The sequence below is a fragment of the Bos indicus x Bos taurus genome, chromosome 2 (assembly GCF_003369695.1).
Source record: "Bos indicus x Bos taurus breed Angus x Brahman F1 hybrid chromosome 2, Bos_hybrid_MaternalHap_v2.0, whole genome shotgun sequence".
In the NCBI taxonomy this organism is placed as follows: Eukaryota; Metazoa; Chordata; class Mammalia; order Artiodactyla; family Bovidae; genus Bos; species Bos indicus x Bos taurus.
Window position 1 is genome coordinate 672,817 of NC_040077.1, and position 23,786 is coordinate 696,602.

The 23,786-nt window shown below is 40.1% G+C and overlaps 1 protein-coding gene and 1 non-coding gene across 6 annotated transcripts in view; one reads left to right on the forward strand and one right to left on the reverse strand.

Annotated features, from left to right (window-relative positions):
• HERC2 (HECT and RLD domain containing E3 ubiquitin protein ligase 2) overlaps positions 1-23,786 on the reverse strand; it is a 235,078-nt gene that overhangs the window by 175,362 nt on the left and 35,930 nt on the right. For 4 of the 5 annotated variants that reach the window (XM_027554355.1, XM_027554358.1, XM_027554357.1 and 1 more), the window contains 11 exons: positions 17,948-18,167; positions 15,265-15,365; positions 14,618-14,774; positions 13,028-13,138; positions 12,315-12,486; positions 10,554-10,727; positions 8,729-8,917; positions 8,042-8,193; positions 5,902-6,059; positions 5,698-5,811; positions 3,559-3,810 (listed from right to left, as the gene is read on the reverse strand). In XM_027554355.1, the coding sequence (XP_027410156.1) occupies positions 3,559-3,810; positions 5,698-5,811; positions 5,902-6,059; positions 8,042-8,193; positions 8,729-8,917; positions 10,554-10,727; positions 12,315-12,486; positions 13,028-13,138; positions 14,618-14,774; positions 15,265-15,365; positions 17,948-18,167 (1,800 nt within the window). Of the gene's footprint in view, positions 1-3,558; positions 3,811-5,697; positions 5,812-5,901; positions 6,060-8,041; positions 8,194-8,728; positions 8,918-10,553; positions 10,728-12,314; positions 12,487-13,027; positions 13,139-14,617; positions 14,775-15,264; positions 15,368-17,947; positions 18,168-23,786 lie in introns of those variants that run through there. The other variant, XM_027554359.1, reaches the window with a different exon arrangement.
• TRNAE-CUC lies at positions 4,866-4,938 on the forward strand. The gene has a single exon. It is a non-coding gene; the product is annotated as a tRNA-Glu (tRNA).

Below are 23,786 nucleotides of genomic sequence, written 5' to 3' on the forward strand. Positions count from 1 at the left end.
AAATAACTTTCTGGGATTTTGATTGGAATTGCATTAAATCTATAAAACAAGTTGGAAAGAACTGACATCTTAACAATATTCAGTGCTTCTATCAATGAACTTAGAATATCTTTCCATTTAGTTATTTGATTTCATTCATCAGTTTTCCTCATACAGATCTCATATATATAGAGAGAGAGATAGATAGATAGATATAGATATAGACAGATAGATAGATTTATATATATATAGATTTATATATATCTATATATAGATTTATACTTATATATTTCGTTCTTAGGTTGCTACTGCAAACGGCATTGTATATCTAATTTCAAATTCTACTTGTTAGTTGCCAGTATGTAAGAAAGAAATTAACTTTGGCATATTAACCTTGTATGTCACAACCTTGTTAGTCAGGAGGGTTTTGGGTCAATTCTTTCAAATTTTCAACATAAACAATCAAGTTATCTGTGAACAAAGTTTTATTTATTCCTTCTCAATCTGTATAGCTTTTATTTCCTTTTCTTGTTTTATTGCATTAGCTAAACTTCCAGTAATAATTTGGACAGAAAACGATGAAATGGAACATCCTTTCTCCATGACAACGCCCGACCAGATGTCGTACAACCAATGCATCACAAGTTGAACAAGTTTTGCCTCACCTGCCATATTCACCTGACCTCTCGCCATCCAACTACCACTTCTTCAAGCATGCCAACAACTTTTGCAGGGAAAACACTTCCTCAACCAGCAGGAGGCAGAAAATGCTTTCCAAGAGTTCATTGAATCCCAAAGCATAGATTTTTAAGCTACAGGAATACACAAACTTATTTCTCATTAGCGAAAATTGTTGATTACTATGGTTCCTATTTTTATTAATAAAAATGTGTTTGAACCTAGTTATAATGATTTAAAATTCATGGTCGGAAACCACAATTACGATTGCATGAACCTAATAGTCTTTATCACGTTGAGGAAGTTTCCTCTATTCCTAATTAAGTTTTTTTTTTAAATCATGAATGGGTATTGAAATTTTGTCAAAAGCTTTTTTTGCACTTATTGATAGGATCATGTGATTTTTCTTCTTTCATCTGTCAACTTGATGGATTAACTGATTTTTTAACACTGAACCAGCCTTTCATATGTCTTGAGTTCATACATATACTTATTATTATATATTTTTTTCTTTATATGTCACCCATCAATGGACACTACGGTTAGATACATGTCTTAGCTATTGTAAATAATGCTGCAATAAACATGGGGATGCAGATTTTTTTTTGAGTTAGTGTCTTTGATATCCAGAAGTAGAACTGCTGGCAGTTCTATTTTTATTTTTTGAGGAACCTCCATACTGTTTTCCAGAGTGGCTCCACCAGTTTACAGTCCCACCAATGGTGCACAAAGTTTCCCTTATCTCTACATCCTTGCCAGCTCTTATTATTTCTTGTCTTTTGATAACAGACATTCTAAGAGGTAAGAGGTGATATCTCAATGTTTTGAAATTATTTCATTGACGATTAGTGATGTTGAACATCTTTTCACGTACCTGCTAGCCATAATACGTTTTCTTTGGAAAAATGACTATTCAGATCATTTTTTTTTTTTTGCTCTTGAGTTATATGAGATTTATATATTTTGAATATTAACTCCTTATCAAATATATGACTTACAAATATTTCCGGCCATTTCATAGTTTGCCGTTTCATTTCTTTGATGGTTTCCTTTGCTAGGCAGAAAGATTATTGATTTTAGATCTCTCTTCTTATATATTTGAAGCTATAAATTTCCATCTAAGCTTTCGCTGTACGCCACAAATTTTTAAAAGTTGTATTTTCATTTAGTTTAAAATATTTTAAAGTTTCTCTTGAGATGTCTTCATTGACCTATGTTTTATCTGGAAGTAAACTATTTTATCTCTATGTATTTGGGGATTTTCCAGCTAACTTTCTGTTACTGATTTCTGGTTAATTCCATTGTAGTCTGAGAGGAGACACTGATTTCTCTTCTTTTAAATTGTTAAGGTGTGTTTTATGGCCTGGTCTATCTTGGTGAAAGTCAAAGTACACTGTTTATTTAGAAAGTTTTCTAAAACAAAATCTGTTTTTTATTTTTCCCCAAAGTTAAAAGATATAAATATAAAATATATTTTTCTATTTAATAGTGTTAGCAAAGTATTATAATTTTGCCTATTAGTATATTTAACATGACACAAACATGTTATGTCATGTTAAGAGGTCATGCTTAACATGAGGCCATGCTTTCAGACGTATCAACATACAAAAAAATTCAGCTGAAAAAACTCTACTACAGTAAAGAAGACAATTCTATCCTAAGAGCCTCTCCTAAGAACAAATGACTATATCAACAATCACCTATACTTACTATACTCTCATAGTAAGCTATCCCTGTATCTAACTAATGTGGCTGAGGAACTTGATTTCATCTAGTAAATGAAGGGAATATAAACACAAAGGCAAATAAAATTCAAATACAGCTCCTTAGTAAACAACCAACCTTATTAACTCTAGAACTTACCTCAGACACTTAGAAAATAATAAACACCATGTGAACACACAAAACTTCTAATCACCAAAGTATTAACATGTTTTAAAATAAAAATGATGGGGAAATGAACTGGCAAGTCCCACTTAAAATTCTCACTTCTAAACTCAAAGCAAAAACATAAAGATGAATCCAGGTAAGTAACCCAACAAACTGTATCCCTTATGCCAAATGCAGCACAAGGCCTGCTTCTGTGAATCAAAGTGTACTGGAACACAGGTCCATTTGTTTTCCTATTGTATATGACTGCTTTAAGGTTACAATAGCAAGGCTGAGTAGTTAGGAGAGACGGCATAAGGTCCTCAAACCTAAAATCATACAGAGAGCCTGATCCAAAAAAAAACAGCCTGCCCACCTTATGTAGTGTAGCAACAGAGCACTACAGGTCCCACTTGATACATTTATCACCACCCTCTCCCATACTTCAGAAGGTATTTGCAAAGCACAGCTACATGCGTTGGCTCTCATTCCTCCCATCTACTGAGAATGCATACTGGACACCTTGAAACCAAAAAAAGAGGATTCATCCATCAAGCATCAGTTCAAACAAGACCACTCCAGGCTGACCGAATCCTATCTCCCTTTGTGCTACATACATATCCATAGTCTTAGCAAGATCTACAGTATAACTACAGATGACCTCACCAAACAGAAGCTAATCTCACCAAGGCCAATTTAATGAGTAATGAAATGAGTACTTGCCCCCCGATCCCATACACACACACAAAAAAAACTCTCCAATAAAATAGAAAAAAACAACAAAAAACAACTCTCCAAAATTGGAAAAATTTAAAGTTTCAAATTAAATTTGCTGAGAATAATTCTAGGTCACTTTTTAATACCGACAAACCACGTTCCATTTATTATCTGTATCTATTAAAATGTGGGTAAAAGCTTCTAATTTCATGGATCATTCACAGAATGTCATGTAAAGGAAAATACCTGCAAACTTTAAAAGACTACTGAAGAAAACTCCTCAAATGGTTTTAAAAGTTTTCATTTTGCACTCACCTTGCAATCCTTCCAAGAGTTTGGGATAACGAACATGTTCCTCTGTTCCATGCCCAAGTCTCTGGTTGTCACCCTTTCCCCATGAATAAACTTGGCCATCTTTTGTCAAGGCAACAGAAAACTGGCTTCCACATCGGACTTTGACAACATCCAAGTCTTGCAGCTTTTCAATCAGCTTTGGCGTTTTGCAGCCATCACTGCCACCTCTGCCCAGCTTCCCATAGTCGCCATCTCCCCAGGACCACACCTGACCTAAAAAGCACAAACTATCTAAGTAAAAATAGCTGTACATCTAAATAAGCCTTTTAAATGTCTGAAAATAATCCATATAGCCAAAAGCACACAAAAATCTAGATCACTAATGTATACAGTTGACACAAATGAAATCTAGTTTCTATTTCAGGTTGTTATAGAAGCAATTAAGAAATGGAGAGACTTCCCTGGTAGTTAAGAATCTACTTTCCAATGCAGGGGACAGAGTTCAATCCTGATACGGGAACTAAGATCCCACATACCTCAGGGGAACTAAGCCTAGCACTGCAACTACTGAGCCCACACACCTCCACTAGAAAAGCTCTCACGCCACAACAAAGGATCCCCACACCGCAACCAAGACCTGACTCAGCCAAAAACATTAATTTAAAAAATTTAAAAGAAAGGTAAGAAGTAGAAAGCTGACTTTTCATTTTGTTTTAACTGAATGAGTAGTAAAGTCCTGTGTGTGCTAAGTCGCTTCAGTCATATCCGGCTCTTTGCGATCCTATGGACTGTAGCCCTCCAGGCTCCTCTGTCCTTGGGATTATTCAGCAAGAATACTGAAGGTACTGAAGGGGGTTGCCATGCTCTCCTCCAGGGTATCTTCTGGACCCAGGGATTGAACCAGCATCTCCTGCATTGGCAGGTGGGTTCTTTACCACTACTGCCACCTGGGGAAGCAATAAGCCCTAACCCTTACTAGTCTGGCCTCATGAAACAGCTTCCACTAAGTACTAAACACAGAACAAAAGCTCTACTGCCTCCACAGAACACAGTGACTAGACCCACGGCACACTGCACACTGTCTCAGGTCTGCCTGCCAACATTCTTGTTATGCTGACCACATGTCAAACAGACAACAGTATTTATTTCCAATAAAAATTTTAGTGCAATTTAATTAAATATTACATAAACGGATAAAATAAAGTTGCTATCTGTGGGAGAGCAAGGCTGACAGGCTCCCAACTGATGCTGACAGACAGACCCCACAATTCAAAGGACAGACTCCCACAATACTGAAAGACAAATACTATTTTAAAAATATTGGGAATTCCCTGGCAGTCCAGTGGTTAGGACTCTGCACTCTCACTGCTGAGGGCCCAGGTTCAATTCCTGGTCAGGGAACTAAAAACCCCGCAAGCCACACAGTGCAGTCAAAAAAAAGAAAAAAACTCAACATCAAACCTGGTAAGTATATCCACAAAAAGTGTCACACGAATACAATCTCACTGCTGCTGCTACTGCTGCTGCTAAGTCACTTCAGTCGTGTCCGACTCTGTGTGACCCCATAGACAGCAGCCCACCAGGCTCCCCCATCCCTGGGATTCTCCAGGCAAGAACACTGGAGTGGGTTGCCATTTCCTTCTCCAATGCATGAAAGTGAAAAGTGAAAGTGAAGTCGCTCAGTCGTGTCCGACCCTCAGCGACCCCATGGACGGCAGCCTTCCAGGCTCTTCCGTCCATGGGAGTTTCCAGGCAAGAGTACTGGAGTGGGATGCCATTGCCTTCTCCACAATCTCACTAATGAACACAAATATAAAACTGAAATTAAAAGCAAGTATCATACTGTGAATACACAAAGACTAATAATAAGCAGGATTTACAACAGAGAATCAAGGGTGGCTCAACATTAGGAAAAGTAGTCATAATAATAGAAATAATACATCCATTATTCCATTTATTTTCATTTCTTTGTTAAAAAATAAAATGCCCAACTAGGCAGGCTGGCCCTGGGCAATGGAAACTACGAGTCTCATAACATCTCCACCTCTTCCAAACACACTGAGGTGCATATGCACTTAGAGCCTCCAAAGCTCACTCCCTCTAGGGAAGTGGCCCTCCTCATCCTGAGAGCTGTCCCAAGGCAGCACGTGCTGCACATACCATTCTCTGTCACGGCCAGGGTCTGAGCATCACCACTTCCACAAGCCACATCAATGACCTTCAGTCCTTTGAGCCCCGCAACCAGCATGGGAATGGCCTCATCTTCACTGGAGCCTTCAAACAGACAGGACTATTGTTACTGCAAGTATTTGAGAAAGCAGCGGCCTTACGCAGCGTGCCCAAGCTGGCTCAGAGCAGACGTACCGTGGCCCAGTCGGCCATAGTTCCCCCTGCCCCAGGTGTACAGCTCCCCTTCGGCTGTGATGGCTGCACTGTATGTGCTTCCACATGCAATGTGCACCACATGCTTCCCGGCCTGCTTTCCAGAGAAAGCAGAGATCACCTTAGGTTCCTCAAGAGGCCTGTGGAGACAAAAGGAGCAAACATGAATGCACTTCTGAGCCTTTCCTACTAGTGACACTCCCAGGAATGAACTATCAGAGCATTGAGATAACTTTGCCTTTCAGGCGTCTTATGAAATAATTAAGAAATACAGAATCCAAACACTTACATGATTTTTTGTTAAGTGGGCACCTAATGCCAAGCGTCACACCCAGCATACTGTTAAAGACACAGATGATCAAACCCATGGCAGCTTTGGTCACAGTGGTCTGAGCAGTGGCCTATTCACAGACGGCACAAGTGCAGCAATAGGAAAGGAAGAAGCTCAGGAACTGCACCGAGTAACACAGCCAGAAACAAAATACTCCAAAGTGGCAAAAACCAGCAGCCAGAGGTGGGGAGCAGGGGTTGGCTGCAGAAGGGTCCAAAGAAGCCGGGGTGAGGGGTGCTAATAGAAGCACTCCGTATCTGTTACAATGGCTCCCAACCTCAAGCATTTGTGAAGCTCACCAAACTGTACATAGAAAGCTGGTGAATTTGTAAATCTCATGCACATGGCTGAAATTTATATATATTTGTTAAACAAACAGGGAAGAAATGATGGGCAAGGTTTACTAATCACACTGCAATCTATTTTTCACAAATGAAAAGTAGGAAGCAGCAAGGATTAATTGGGTAGAAGAGACCACTAGCTGATTCACTTTCAAAATTAGCAAATGCCCAATGCTTGTAATCTAAAATACGGCTGCCATGATCACTAACACTCATTCTAGCCTCTCCAAAGACACAGCTCACTTATTTTGTGACACACTATTCTGCAAAATAAGCACACAGAGGGAGGGGCACACGGTAAGAGGAACAAAGGAATTACTCCAGCACCACCTCCCCATTCAGCTCAAGTTTCAACCCCCCACCCCGAAGTTTCTCTGCACCTTCTGCATGTGCACCATTCTACTTTCTTTCCCTTAACTCCTCAGGCAATAGACATGTTACTCAACTAGCACTCAATCTCAACTGAGTGTTGTTTAATTACAAACTATTTTATGCATGGTAATTACATCCAACATTTAAAAAGTAAAAAGACTAATGCCTCTAACCCAAACCTCAACTCTTTCAAGTCCTGTGAGCCCCAAGCCAATCCCTGTCTCCCTGTTACCTGAGATTAACAATAATTCTAAGTTCTGTGCTTGTAATTCCTTTTCTTCACTATCATTTTACTAGATTTGTCTGAAACTCCTACAACACTATCAAGTTTAGGACACCAAGTCTGCTGAATGCTAACACCCAGAGTGCATGACTCTTTTTCCACAATTTGGGATCCTTCCTGGATATGTCTACTTCCACCCAGTGAGAACGGGCCAGTCTCCTCTCAACTCTGCGGCCGCCCACTCCCTGCTCATGGCTCTGACAACCTCGAAATGGGCTGCATCTTCAAACTCGACCTAAAACTAATGTTTTCTCCACCAACCTCCACTCACAACAGTAACATGAAAGGCTTCCTGTGACTGCAAGGCAGCCATCAGAACTCTTTATTTTCATGACTCCACATTTAGAACAACCATTCTGTTTTGTTTCTGGTCTCGTACAATAGTCAAAATAACACATTAGAAAACTCGTCATTTTTGTAGCTGTGAAAATCATAGTATGGCTCAAGGAAATGAGGACGTTATCTGATACAGATGTGCTGAGGTAACAAATGAAGGAAGAAGAGGGTGGAATTCAGTTTAGAAAACTCTGCAGTGAGGATGCAGTATGTGTATCAACAGGAGTAGCAAAAGCCAGGGGAGAAGAACACAACGGCCCACTGCCATCACTGTCTATGCAGCATGCAGAAACCCCCATGTCACAAGGGCAGATCCATCTAGGGGGGCAGCTCTCTCCATCGCAGCCCTGCACGTCTGAGCAGCTGCACAACCCTCACCACACTTTTCTTTGCCACCTTATTTTGGTTACAGCAACACAAAAGCAGAGTGTATCAGGTACAGGAACAGGCTGCACATACACGGTGTCTCCGTGGCCCAGACGTCCGCCGTCCCCGCAGCCCCAGGAATACACCTCTCCAGTGGCTGCCAAGGCCAGGTAATGGTGACCGTCTGAATGGGCAGCAATTTTTACAATGTTTCTGGAGGCAAGCCCCTGGACCAACTGGGGGGCCTAAAAAAGGTAAAAACAGGAGGAAAATTAGTAAGCAATCCAAGGACAAGAAAACTGCATGACTTGCCTCACTCGTGTGTCTTACTCTAGTAAGCCCACTTAGACTAAACCTCTCTGGTGGCTGTACAGCTGGCCTGCCCAGACCTACAGAGCAGCACCAGGCAGGTGCCATGTGCCGCATGGCATGTCTAGACCACTTCTGCACAGGAAATGTGCAACTACAGGTGAAGAGCACCCATCTGCCATCATCCCCACGAGTTTCTCATCTGTTACTTCCTGGTCCCAAATACAGTTTGTAAATGGGAATAATAGTTGACAATAATTGACACTATAAGGAGTTCCTGAGCTTAAGAACTAAGAAATTCTGCCCCAAAATCTTGACAATAATGATTTCAATCAAGACTTTTAAATACAATTAATAATATACAATGAGCTGCTGCTTATAAATCTTCAGAAATCAACCGACATAAAAAAAGACAAGATATGTAGCATACATAGCAGAGAGCCCCCTCCACCAACCCACCCCAGGACCTACAAGTGTGTCACTGTTGTAGGCTTGCGTGTATACACGGCCATTCCTCGACAAGATCAGGAAGCGCTTCTCTGCACAGGCAATCTGCGTGACCCCCAGGTTGGCAAGGCCTTCACACTGGATGGGGCCGATCACATTGGCATAGTACTTCCATCCTATTAACCCCCATCCTATGACTTCTTGTAATGATCCCTGTCAAATAATGAAGTAAGTAAATATTTTCTTCATATCACCAAGAAAATTTCCTTCTTAGAAAAAAATCAAGAATAATTCATAAAAGGAGTAACAAACAGATATAATAAGATAAAAATAAAGCAAGTAAAGAAGGAAGCTGATTCAAAACATTAAAATAACTCAGAACACCCCATACAGCCTCCGTTAGCAGGTAAGATAAGTAAATGGACAGGTTACTTTTCCAGAGCATTTCATTTAACAGAGCACATTAAAAAGTAGAACAAGTAGATCTTAAATATATTTTCAAATGCTCAGAACATAGGTTACCACTCTGCCGTAACAGGTAGGGACCCAGAGGTCTGCACGGCTGCAGATAAGCATCCCTGCTGTTAGTGGGGTTAAAGGAGTCAAGCCGCATGACAGCAACTGGGGGATAACCAGCTCCCATGTCCTCCACACCAGGTACATCACAGCTGCACACGTGTGCACCTGCGTGTACACACAGAGAAGAACAAAGGTCGTGTACACACAGAGAAGAACAAAGGTACGAGGGTAGCCATCGCAATACCACCTACACAGCAAACTTCTGGCAACACGAGTGTTCACCAACAGGAAACTGATTTTAAAAAATCATGACACATTCACACGTGGACCACTAAGCCGTTTTTTAAAATAAAGCGAGAAGCTCTTCACTCATATAGAGTATCCTGATTAGTGAAAAGACAAGCTACAGAAGGGCTATAACATACTACCACTGAGAGAACACTGAGAGGGCACATGAAGACCTGCAAAGTGAGAAGCAGCAGGTGGAAAACTGGGTGAGACCAGGCAGAGAGACAGGACGTGTCAATGCACCCTCGCGTTTAGCTTTTACTTTTGAACCATGTAAATGTATTATTTGGAAAACATAAATTACTGTAAAATAAAATAAATACTCTTCAAATTGAAAGTCAGACTGAATTCCCTGGTAGTCCAGTGAACAAGACTCTACATTCTCACTGCCAGTGATCCAGATTCAATACCTGGTCTGGGAACTAAGATCCTACAAACCTCATGATGCAGTCTCCACCTTTCCCCCAAAATTAAAAGTCAGAAAAATCTGCATTTTGCTGTATAGGAGAAACTAACATATTTCAAATCAACTACACTCCAATAAAAATTAATTTTAAGTACTTATACTATCAAGAACAAAGTTTAAAAACTCTGGATTAAAATCAGGATTCTTTGTGTGACCTTTGCAAAGTTCACTCCAAATGCAGCCTTCTCATCCATATAATGGGACAACACTGCAATGATTGGGTGTGACTGTATGAGGTTCTCGGTGAGCCTGTATCAGCAGATCCTCACACATGTAGATTAGTGTCGGACACACCACTATGTTCCTGCTAAGGAAGACAGCACAGCATGCGGCTATGTGAACACAGGAGACCTCTCTGGGGACACACCTGCTGAATCTGGAACCTGGGATGGGTCCTGAACCTCTGTGTATCAGTCTGCTCACAGTGACAGCTAGTGACTAACACCTCCAAGTGTACACGTTCAGAAGCTGAAAGCAAACTTCAGCCCAACCCCAGAGAAAGTGAGTCTCCACACAGGCACAGAATGAGACTCTAGGAACAAATACAGAAAGAATAAACCTTGCTATCCCACTTACCTTATGAGATGTTGGAGAGCTACAGAGAGGCGGCATACACGGGGTGGCCAGGCGATCTAAGTGTGCCATGACAACAACTGCAGTCTGTCGCAAGTCTATAGCAAGCTCATTGTCTTGTGGAAGAGTAAGGTACCTCAGGAAACTCTCATTGGGGCTCAGAGGGCCAGAGAGAAGCTAAAGAAGAAAAGTAAAAAAAACAGCTTCAGAAATGGGAGAAAATTAAAGTAACACAAGTAGTCTTTCACCGCTCTTTATATTTTGATACCCACAGTCAGACATGACCTGTAAACCTCCCTCTCTTTGGCTGTCACATAAGAAGTACTGCTGATGCACTGAGATCTACACACTCACTGCACACGGAGGTGCCCATACATCCACACACCCATCAGCTGTGTGCCAACTCCACACAGGTCAGGGACACTGCCCCATCTTCCTCGGGTTCACCATCCCAAGGACCTTCAGAAGAATGCAGAGCTATCTACTTGGGAACAAAAGCACTGTACCTCAACTTGGCTTTGAAAACTGAGAACAATAACCATTATTTTAATCTAAAGCTTGCCCACTCATCAGAAAAGTAACAATTTTGTTTGTACATTAATAATTCTAATTCTGCTAATACCAGAACAGCCCTATTATCATCAAAGACTGTAAAGTAATAGAATAACTAGGCTGGAACTTCATATCAGAACTGCTAAGTTTTTCCAGAAAAGACCTGCAAACTCAAACTTGTGCCTTTCAAAAGCAGCAGTCCCAGGGGTTTGGACCTAGGCAGGCCTGCTCTGCCACCAGCCTGTTTCCTAGGACTGAACACAGTGATGGCTGAGGTAACGTTTTCTGCACAGAGCTCCATGCTCAGGAAGGGCCAACAAATTGAGTCACTATTTTCAATGCTGTTTTTCTAACATTCTTCTAAAAATGTGTATTTCAGACCTGGCTCCTTGCTGCCAACGTAGCAGCTGCAGGCTAAAGGAGGTGTGATCCGTAAATGGCATGTGAAGGAAGACAGAGGAGGAAGAGAAGATTTGCCTAGTGCCCCTGGGAGGGTCAAAACCAATCCACAGTAACTGCTCTCAACAGACAGAGTGAGGCGTTGTTGCTCCTTCCCACTCTAGCTGAGCCTAGACTCCCTGCCCCACTGCCCATGGCTTGCTGCAAGTACCATCAGAACACACTTGACTCTCACATGTTTTCCTGAAATAGCATCAGGATTTTTAATACATCTTTATACCGCTACTATTACCTTGCTCCCACATGGAGGTGAGCATGCCTTCTTTACACCTTCCACAGCCCCATCACAGCCAAAGCACAACACAAGTGGTTGCTGGGAACACACAAGCACTAAACATACAAACACAAAGGGCTCAATGACTCATGCAGCAGGAAGAAAACTCCGTGGCCAACAAGGCAGCCGCAGACAGATCTCTCTAAAAGCACAAACTGATTATGTCAAGAAGCATGCTCCTAATACACAATCCAGAACAACATCTACGAAACACAGCTGGCTCTGATCCCTCCTTAGTTGCTGCAAAGAATCCAAATGTGACCATGTCAACTTCTGCTGCATCAACTGTGACCCAACCATGACCTCCCATACCTATCCCACACCTGACTCACTGTTGTAACTGCCAAAAACATACCCCCGCCAAGAAGCAACTACTATCACAGATATGTGCTCTGGGCTTGTTCATAAAAGGTTAAATCCTTTAGGATAAGCAAAATGAAGACAGCTATTTAGGTGCCACGTCTCATGATGATACCTACGTGAGTGTCCACCTCGGCACAGGGGCCGTCTTTGCTGCAGACGATGCTCCGGAATCTCCGCAGCAGCGGAAGGAGAGGGGCACTGGTGCCCTGGGCAGACCGCTCATTGTCAGTCTCCCGTGTCCCACTATCCCACAGGTGCAGCAGCAGCAGGACAGCAGATAACATCTGACTGGAAGAGAAAATATCCTCATGCTCTAGTAAAGACAGATTAATTTTTTTGGCCACAGTCTATAAAAAATAAAAGTAGATAGCTAAATAAAATTGAAGAAATACTTTAAATATGAAAGGTAACTAAAACAAGGCCATGAAAAATGAAAACAAATCTAGGCAGTAAAATCGCTAAACAAATAATTTAGCACAAGACATCCATCTTCTGTGGATAAGAAATACAAAACCAGTTAGGAAGTTCAAACAGCACTTTCTACAGGGAATTTCTAGGACCTTAAATTAATGGAATAAAAATAACAATTTGAAGAAAATTAAGAGAGAGAGACAAAGGAAAAAAAACAGTTTCTAGACTACTAGAAAGTTGATCATAAAAAGGAAAACTTAAAAGTGCAGCCAGATCTGAAAGAAGGGTCCTGGGACATGGCTCTTTGATCACAGATCCTCACACGTTTGCTGCAATCACAAATAGTTCAAGGAAATGCAACAGCTGCTCAATACAGAGGCGTTTCCCAACCACACGTCCAGTCTGTGGCACGCCTCACCTCAGCGCGCCTCTCTGCACAGCCAGTTCTAGCAGGATGGCCAGGGCCAGGTGCTGGTCCTGCAGGGGGATGCTTCCTGGCCCTTTGGTTCCAGGCGTTCCATGAACATCCCTGAAATGACAGCGGAGGATGCAGGGACAAAGTGACAACAGAGCTTAAAGAGAACGTGCTTACAATAGGCATGCTATTAATGTTAAACTAATTATACTCCCTCTCCCATGAAGAAGTGTTTTTAGTATTTAGAATCAAGTTTCTGAGACTTGCTTACTCAAATTTAATCAGATACTCTAAGGATACAATTAACTTATAAGACAAGATTTTATTATAAGTATTGATTCAGACACTATAAGATGATTACATTATAAGACATTCCAAGTTGCTACAGCATAAAACTACTTATATCATTATTCAAATCATGAGGAGAAAAATGTTTGTTTAGACATGTTTCCAGTTTCAGTGACATGTAAGGCTATTATAGTATCAACATTCATCTACAAAAGTGGAGAAGAATCCATTTATAAAACCATCTGAAAACCTACAGGCAAAATGTCAGTTTACTTTTATTTCTGACCAAAGAAATAATTTTAACTTTTCCTTGTTCTCCAAAAATAAATAAGTCTTCCTAACCCAAGATGAGGGAGGGAGGATCTTCCAACATCACTCATGAAGTCACTCAGTCGTGTCTGACTCTTTGTGACCCCATGGACTGTAGGCCACCAGGCTCCTCCATCCATGGAATTTTCTAGGCAAGAGTACTGGAGTGGGTTGCCATTTCCTTCTCCAAGGGATCTTCCCAACTCAGGGATCGAACCCGGGTCTCCTGCATTGCTTTACCGTCTGAGCCACCAGGGAATCGCCCAAGCCTATTTTCAGGGCCTCCCAATCCTAAACTCCATGGCAATGACATCAGAAACTCTGAATAGCTAAACCCACAGCCCACTGGCATGGAGACCACAGGTGTCTTCCTTGCTGCAAGGGACACAGCAGGTGAAGAGAATGAGAGTAAACTCTCTTCCCCTGTCTCTGCTGTTTAATTTTGTATTGAGTATACACATTTTCCTTAAACTTAAAAACTATTAACAAACATGCAGAGCACCTAAGACCAGAGTTCATGGCTTTCCTTAAAGAAAAATGATTTACATTCATATCTTTTCACACTGAGAAGACCTGCTGTAGGTTTAAACATTTCGTTCTGAATCAGTTGTTTAGTCCCACATCGTCTATTAGGACAATACCCACCACTCAGAATGGTGGCACCTGCATTCACTGAGAGATGCATAACAGGTGCTCAAACACTTTAGGAAATACTGATATCCAAATCATAAAATTTCTGAAAAAAATAAGTAACAAAAGCATGATTCATTTTCCACTCCATTGAGTATGACAGCCTACTAGGTGTAATCACAATATCGAAAGTCAAACATTTGAAAAGCTGAGAACCAAAGATCTGGAATCACAGAGCTGACGGTATGCAGGAAACATGCCAGGAATCAATCTACTAAGTTTCTTATCTCTAAACAGAAGAAGAGACAAGACTCTGAAGCGGGCTGGAACCATTCACACAGTAAGAAATGAAAAGGAACAACTCACCCAGTCACGACGGACCTGAGGAACCGGGTTGCTCTTTCTACCACCTCCAACCACACAGAGGATACCGTGCTCTCATCAAAAAGGGAGGCCTCAGGCAGCGCTCTCAGAGCATCCAGAGACTCCTGCAACAGCTCACTGCAGAGGTCCGCGTCCTCTCCTGGGCACACACACACACACACACATATGGCAGATGAGGCCGTCCGTCCCCCAGCAGCACACACACTGAGCACTCCCCACTCTCCCAGGTGGGTTTTCTAGTCCCAGAGTGAGAGAATGACACTGGCACATTTTGTATTTCCCACTTTCCTCTCAATTAGAAACCCCAAGAACTCAGAGATTAAAAGTTAACAGTTGCTCCAAAGTCAATTCTTTATTTTATGACTCTTATATGGGCAACTCTACTTTCTGGTTGTCCTAGAAAACATATCAGTACTGAGGCACTGCAGTGGTTTACCTGGAATGTGTGTGTGCATACACACATTTTTAGGCCTAAAAATCAAACTGACTATGAAGTCTCTCATTTTACCAACAAGGAAAATGAGGCATAGAGAGCACATAGACCATCCTAGGGATATGTGTTGGCAGAAGTGAGCCAAGAATCCACATCTCCTGACGTGGCAGGAAAAGAGAACATGCTGGGCACATACCTGAGCGCCAGGCCCTGCGCAGAAACGCAAAGGCGAAGGAGAGAGCTGCCCTGGACCCGACTCTTGCCAGACCTTCCACGCCTTTGCCTGCAGGCCGGGAACTGCAAACAACACACATGGGGTGGGGGAGAGTAGGAACTGTCAGTCAAGAGGCATGTGCAAATGCTAAAATAAAGCATGCAGTACAAAAGGATTTGTTCCAAAACGTGATCAGTAGGTTTCTTTAGATAGAAGATCACAAACAACTTTTAGTTTGACACTTTAAAAACATTTACCAAATGTCCTTTGTAAAGGAAAAGCTTTCTCTTTGAGCAAAAGAAAGATATTTACAAAGAATTTTAAATGACTTGCAAAAACACAAAAATAATCTCAAGGAACTAGTATTATTAGCTGGATAAACAGTAAGTACATAAAAGGGGGGAATAACCTCATGCAATAAAGAAAAGGCAGGCGACAGGTGAGGAGCACACAGAAGACAACGCATCCAGGCCAGGAGTCTGCTTTGGCTCTCTCCCTGCCTGGGTAAATGTGACCACTGGGTCTGCAGGCCCCATACTCATGCTCTTCTCCTTCATCCCGCCTCCTGAGAGGTTACCCTCTCCTGAATTTAGTGCTTATCATTCTCGGGTGTCTTTTTAAGCTTTTTATTACTTACATATGTTAATTACATATGTTAATGTAACAAGACATGGTTTCGTTGTACATCTATTAAGAAGTCATACAAACCATAAAAATCATCCTTGAAAAAAAAAACTAGAATACAAAAAAGTGTGTACAGTATAAACTTAATCATAAACAGCAATTTTATTTTCAACTTTATACTACCATGGTTTTTGTACCATATATTTTATTCCCTTTCATAATCAGTTAGAAATGCTATTAAAAATGGGCAAGATATGGAATGATCTCCTCAAGACACAATCAAGTCAAATTAGCAGTGAGGAATGTGAGGACCCAACAGAGGCGGCTGGTAGGCACAAGGTGGTAAATCCTGAAGAGAACACAACATGTGCCTGGGGAGCTCTGAGGAAACACAAACAACTGCAGTTAGTGGCTGCCTCCTACGAGGCAACTGGGCGCCTGCAAGACAGGAATAAGGAGATTTATACCGAATAAGAATTATAACCTTAAAGGATAAAGATGTATAATAAGACATGTGGTCTTTAAAACAATAAATACACAGACAAAGTCAATTCAGATGAAGTGGGAGGAGCACCCCACACAGGGAACCCTTTAAGAAACACATTCCAGGAGAAACATGAGTCTAGGGCTCTCCTGAGCCAATCGTGACCTTATCCACGGAAAAGGAGCCCAGTAGTCCTAAACTGGCATGGTGCAAGAACTGCTAAATCTTCAACAAGTGGCTCTCTATTTTATAGATATTTAAGCAAACAGAAACAGAAACAGTTTGGACACACTCCCATCTACACTGATCAACTATTTAACCCAGAGCTAGTTCTGTGAAAAAGGTAAAAACTCACTACTATCCAAATAGGTTGAGAAATTAGGAAATCTATAAATATTTAGGAGATAACACAATACATCTAATAAAATGGCTACAGTAAATAAGTGACAATACCAAAAGCTGACAAGGATAGAAAAAAACCACCACTCATACTTGGCTGATGAGAATGTAAAATTGTACAGTTATTCTGGACATAGTATGAAAATGCCTTACAAACCCAAACTTAAGACCCAGCAATTGCACTCTAAGTTACTCATTCCAGAGAAACTGAAAATTATGTTCACAGAAAAACCTGTAGAAAATATTCACAGCAACTTTATTCAAAATACTCAAAAATTATAAACAACTGAGATACCTTCAAAAGGTGAGTGGTTAAAAAAATATGGTACACCTATACATGGAATCCTGTTCAACAGTAATGACACATGCATATACCTGGAAGAACCTCAAAGGAATAATACTGAGTGAAAAAGCCAACCTCATAAAGTTACATAATAGACATGGAAAACAGGTTAATAGTTACAGCTATAAAAAAGGGTCCCCTGACTGGGGCAGTTCTGACAGAAACCTACACCTGTGATAAAATCACCTGGAAAAACATACACACAGGACTGAGAGCACCTAAAACGGGAAATACGAGTGACACAGGTAAAATGTACCAACGTCAACATGCTAACTGTGATTTTGCGTTACAGTTTCCAAGTGGCTAACCCTGGAGAACCCGGCCAAAGGGTATAAGGAATCCCTGTATCATTTCTTACAACCACAAGTGAGTTCATAAAAGCACCTCTTTAATTAAAGAATGAGTAAATCACATTAAGAAGAAAAAAAAATGAAGCATCTAAACTAGTTAAGCACTACTGCAATATGATAATTTCCTATCCAATACCAAAATTAAACAAAAAGAACATAATGTTCAGATCAGATTATCAAATCTTGACATGCTGATCTAAACTTCTGACCGGTTTTTACTGCTACTGACAGAAAAGTGTCTTTAATGGGACAGGTTACAGCATGGCCTGATACTTCATAAGCAAACTGGGAAAGCCATTCTCCAAATTATATAAAACATACAAAAAGGGAAACCAAGAATAAAATTTCAAAAAAAGGAAAAAGCAGACTACATTGTAAGTCTTAATTAAACTTTCCTTATTAAACAAAGCAGCCTGAGTTTTACATTTAGCTGTTATCAGGATACTTTCTTAATTATATTATTACCTTTTTTTGTCCACAGGAGGCAAAGAAATGTTGCTGCTTTTCCACTTAACTTTGACATTCTCCTGGAAAACGGTTCTATTCAAGGCAATGAAATATCGTTCCAAAACAATGAGCCTCTGCTTGAGTCTCAGAGCTGAAAGGGTGGTGGTCGCTGACTGGATGGCCAGAGCTTGCTGCTCTTTAACCAACACAGAAAGACACTCCTTCAATTCATTCACATCTAGAAAACAACATAGAATATCCAACCTCTGAATATCAGGGGCACAGTTTGTTTTAAGTTGATAGGTAATAATAATAGGTAACACTTGAGTGCTTAATATGTGCCACAAATGATTTTGAGCACTTAACACACATTAGGTAATCCTCACAGGCCCCATAGAGAGGCAGTACTGGGAGGGCATTCTATGGAAGAGGCAACTCAGCTCAGAGTACCTGCCCAATGTCACCCAAATGAGTGTGGCATTCTGTCCTTCTGTAAACATGGTATAAGGTTAAAAAAGTTTTTAACACAACACTATGAAGTCAATACTTATTAGCAATACATTTCCTAGACAGAAAGAAAAACCATATTCAGTATTTTTATGTTATGAAAACAAATTCATAATGAAAATAATGCTTCAATAAATTGCCCAGCATACAATACTCATGAAAGTTGATACATTTACTGGAATGTTTCAGAGGAAGATGAAATTAACTAGTCAGAATGTGCTACGGATAACGGGTATTTCATTACACTACTCCTTCTACCATGTATGTTTGAAATTTTCCACAGTTTAGGACTTTTTTTAGGTACCTAGAAGAAAGTTACATGAATGAAAATAATTAAAAGGAGTCTCATCTAGCAATTAATCATAAAGCTGTCTAAAGTTGAAATATAAGTTACCTTCCACCAATCCCTTATAACAGTACAGTACCCAGTGGTGACCAGAGCAGGGGTGTCCTGTTCTTTTTGTTCTATGGCTAATGCTGATTAGTTATGAGGCTAAACCAATCAACACCCTGATAGCTTTATATCCCAAGAGACAACAGCCACATACCTAGTGAATGTCCCTATATGGAAGACACCTACTTCTCAGCTACCCATGACCTCAACATGCTTTTCCCATGAGAAAGATCACAGAAGGCATCAGATGGACACACCTCACCTCTCTTTAGGGAGGCCACCAGGACAAAGCTTCTCTCACCAAGCACAGGCACTATGGCACAGAGACACACATTCAGACACCAGAGGCTGGATTCCAAGTATGGAAAGTTCCACTAGCTAAAACAGCCCATCATTACAAAATCTAGATGAAAAATACTTTAAAAAACATATATATCTTTTAAACTCCACATTAGGCTCAAGATGAAGTAGAAAGGTTTGTATGTGAGGTACTATCCCTAGCCTTCACAGGCATCCTTGCAGAATCACTGTTGGCCCACCACTGAGAGATGCCTGATTCCCTGTAGACACACAGGAGACGTCACTGAAATGGCATTGCCAAGGACAGCTCATCAGAATTTCTTCCAGAGATCAGGTCTAACAAATGGCACCTTCCAGAACAGTCATTGCATTCTCTACCATGCAATGATAAAGTCTCTCATCTGCTTAGCTACAAAATCCAGAGATAACTGTGAAACTTAGAGAAAGCACATATGCTCTTGAGCATCTGCCTGCTCTCCTTCCTGACTGTTCTACATCTGCTTGCCCTGTCCAACTCCTAATGCCAAGAAATCAGTCAGTTTTTGCAGGATACTTTGAAACAAGTTGGTGAGTGTTTACATACACACACAGAAATAAATCATGAGACCATGTGGGGAGCCAGCAGAACTCCAATCCCCTCCTGACATTAACAAAGTACAGCACCTTCTTGCTCTGTCAGAATGGTGTCACAGAAAGCCAGTGTAATAGTCTCAGGATATAACATGAAGATGCCTGTGTTTCAACAGAAAGTTACTCACCACATCACGAACCAGGAAGATCTCAAAATTAATTTTCAAAAGACAATCAACAGATGGAAAAACCAAGATGACAGAGACATTAGAATACTCTGAAAAAGATTTTAAAGAAGCCACAGATTAAAAATGCCTCAAAACCAAAAACACACTTGAAACGTGAGAAAATAGAAAACCTAAGTCAAAAAAGATGTCTTTAAAAAAAAAAAAAAAGAACCAAATGGAAATTTTGGAACCAAAATAAAAAGTTCAGTGAAAAGGCTCAACAGTAGAATGGAAAAAAAAAATTAAAAGCTGGAAGTTGCCCAATCTGAATCAAGACCAAAAATACACTGCAAAAAATAAAACCGCGCTGAACTAAAACTATGCTAGAAGGATTCACCAGCACATTACATGAAGCAGCAGAAAGGCTCAGTGAACTCAAAGACAGGGTAATTCACCTAATCAGAGCAACAAAAAGAAAAAAGAATGAAAAAAATGCGGAAACAGCTTAAGGGATACATGACACATCATCAAGCAGACTAACATTTGCAGGGCCCCAGAAGGAGAAGACACGGAGAAAGGCGCAGAGAAGTGATGCAATGTAACACAGGTACAAACCTGCCAAACGGGGAGGAAGCAGACACTGAAATCTAGCAAGTCCAGGGAGTCTGAGATGGACATGGGCACACTGCTATACTTACAATGGATAACCCACAAGGACCTACTGTAGGTATGTCACACGGGACCTACTCGATGTTATGTAGCAGCCCAGATAGGAAGTGAGTCTGAGGAGAATGCATACATGTGCATGCATGACTGAGCCTCTTTGCTGGTCACCTGAAACTGTCACAACACTGTTAATCAGCTATACCCCAATACAAAATAAAAATAAATAAGTAATAGTCACCTATATTCTACCTACAAAAGACTATCTTCAGACAAGGACAACACACAGACTGAAAATGAAGGGATGGAAAAAGATACTCCATGCAAATGAAAACCTAAAGAAACCTGGGGTACCTACACTTAGATTAGATAAATAAATTTTAAAACAGAACTGTAACAGGAGACAAAGAAGAGCATTACGTAATGATAAAGAGGGGAGTCTAACAAAAGGACTAACATTTGTAAAATAGTTATACATCTAACATAGGCATAACCATATACAAAGCAAATCTTAACAGACCTAAAAAGAGAAATCAATTGCTATACAAAATAGTACAGGACTCACTTACATCAACAGATAAATCATTCAGACAGAAAAATCAGTAAAATAACATCAGACTTAAATGACAACGTAAGACCTGACGGCCTTAACAGTTAATATACAGTTCATTCCATCCAAAAGTAACAGAATACACGTTCTTCTCAAGCGCACATGAAACATTCTCCATAACAAAAAACATATTAGGCCACAATAAACTTCATTAGACTGAAATAACATCAAGAATCTTTCCAAACTATTAAGTTATGAAATTGGAAATCAATTACAAAAAGAAAACTGGAAAATTCACAACACATGGAGATACAACAACACGCCACTGAAGAATAATGGGTCAGTGAAGAAATCAAAAGAGAAATTTTTAAAAATACCTTCAGACAAAGAAAAACAGAACTGCAACCTACCAAACTTACCAGATACAGCAAGAGCAGTTCTAACAGGGAAGTTCAGAAAGATAAACGTCTACCCCAAAAAAAGAAAAAGAAAAAAAGAAAAATCTCAAACAAGAAACTAAATAACCTAAGTAAACACCTCAATAAACTCAAAAAAAAAAAAAAAAAAAAAGAAATGAAAAGAAAGAACAAATGAAGCCCGAAGTTATCAGATGGAAGGAAACAATAAAGATAAGAGTGGGAACAATTCAAAGAGAATAAAAAGATGATATAAAAGATCAATAAAACCAACAGCTGTTTTTTGAAAAGATAAAACTGACAAACTGTTAGCTAGAATCACCAAGAAACAGAGAGGGCCCAAATAAATAAAATCATAAATATAAAAGAAACTGTTACAACTGGCACCAGAGAAATACAACTATACACCAACTGAAGACTAGATGAAATAAATTCCTAGAAACATATAAAATTTCAAGACTGAATCATTAAGAAATAGAAAATATGACCAGACCAATAACCTGTAAGGAGACTGAATTATTCATCAAAAACCTCCCAACAAACAAACTCCAGGACCAAAGGACTTCACTGGGGAATTATGCAAAACCTTCAAAGAAGAATTAATTCTAATTCTTCTCAAATTCTTCCAAGGATAAAGGAAAAAACGAAAAAAAAAGGACGGAATACTTCCAAACTCATTTTATAAGACCAGGATTACCCTGATACCAAAAACAAACAGGACAACCACCAGAAAAGAAAATTTCAGCACAATTACCCTGATGTTCACAAATGCAAAAATATTCAACAAAATATTCATCAAAAAAATCAACAATACATTAAAAGAATCATGAGTGAGTGAAGTCGCTCAGTCGTGTCCGACTCTTTGCGACCCCATGGACTGTAGCCTACCAGGCTCCTCCCTCCATGGGATTCTCCAGACAAGAATACTGGAGTGGGTTGCCATTTCCTTCTCCAGGGGATCTTCCCGACCCAGGGATCGAACCCGGGTCTCCTGAATTCCAGGCAGACGCTTTCCACGGATACAAAAATAGATCAACATCCACAAATCAATCAATGTGCTATACAATAGTAACAAACTGAAGGATAAATATCATATAATCACCTCAATAGATGCAGAAAAAGCATTTGCCATAACTCAATACACATTTATCATAAATACTCTCAATATAGTGGGTAAAGAGGGAACATACGTCAATGTAATAAAGGCTATATATGATAAGCCCAGAGCTAACACCATACTCCGGAGAAGGCAATGGCACCCCACTCCAGTACTCTTGCCTGGAAAATCCCATGGACAGAGGAGCCTGGTAGGCTGCAGTCCTTGGGGTCGCGAACAGTCTGATACGACTGAGCGACTTCACTTTCACTTTTCACTTTCATGCACTGGAGAAGGAAATGGCAACCCACTCCAGTGTTCTTGCCTGGAGAATCCCAGGGACGGGGGAACCTGGTGGGCTGCCATCCATTGGGTCGCACAGAGTCGGACACGACTGAAGCGACTTAGCAGCAGCAGCAGCACCACCATACTCAATGCTGAAAAGCTGAAACATTTCCTCTAATATAAGGTACAAGGATACCCACTCTCACAACATTTTTTCAACACTGTATTTGAAGTTCTAGCCACAGCAAAGAAGAAAAAGCAATCTAAACTGTAAAGGAATAAGTAAAACTGTCACTGCTTGTAATGTCATGACATAAAATCCTGAAGACACTCAAAAGAATTATCAGAACTCGTCAATGAATTTGGTAAAGTTTTAGGATACAAAATTAATAAACACAAACCTGTTGCATTTCTATTCACAATGAACTATCAGAATGAGAAATTAGGAAAAAGGGTCCTAATGACAACTGCATCAAAAAGAATAAAATAGCTAGGAATAAATCTAAGGAGGTAAAAGAACTGTAGTTAAAAAACTGTAAGACACTGATAAAGGAACCTGACAATGTAAGACATACTGTGCTCATATAATGAAAGAATTAATATTACTTAAATGACCATACCACCCATCTACAGATTCAATGCAATTCCTATCAAAATTTCAATGACATTTTTTAAAGAACTAGAACAAATAATCCTAAAATTTGTACAGAAACATAAACAAAAAATCTCAAATATTTAAAATATTTCTGAGATAGAACAAAGCTAGAGGTATCATGCTCCCTGATTTTAAACTATAAGACTTATATGAAAGACCTGAAACCATGAAACTTCTAGAAAAACTAGGCAATATGCTCTTTGACACTGGTCCTAGCAATATCTTTCTGGATATGTTTCCTCAGGCAAGGGACA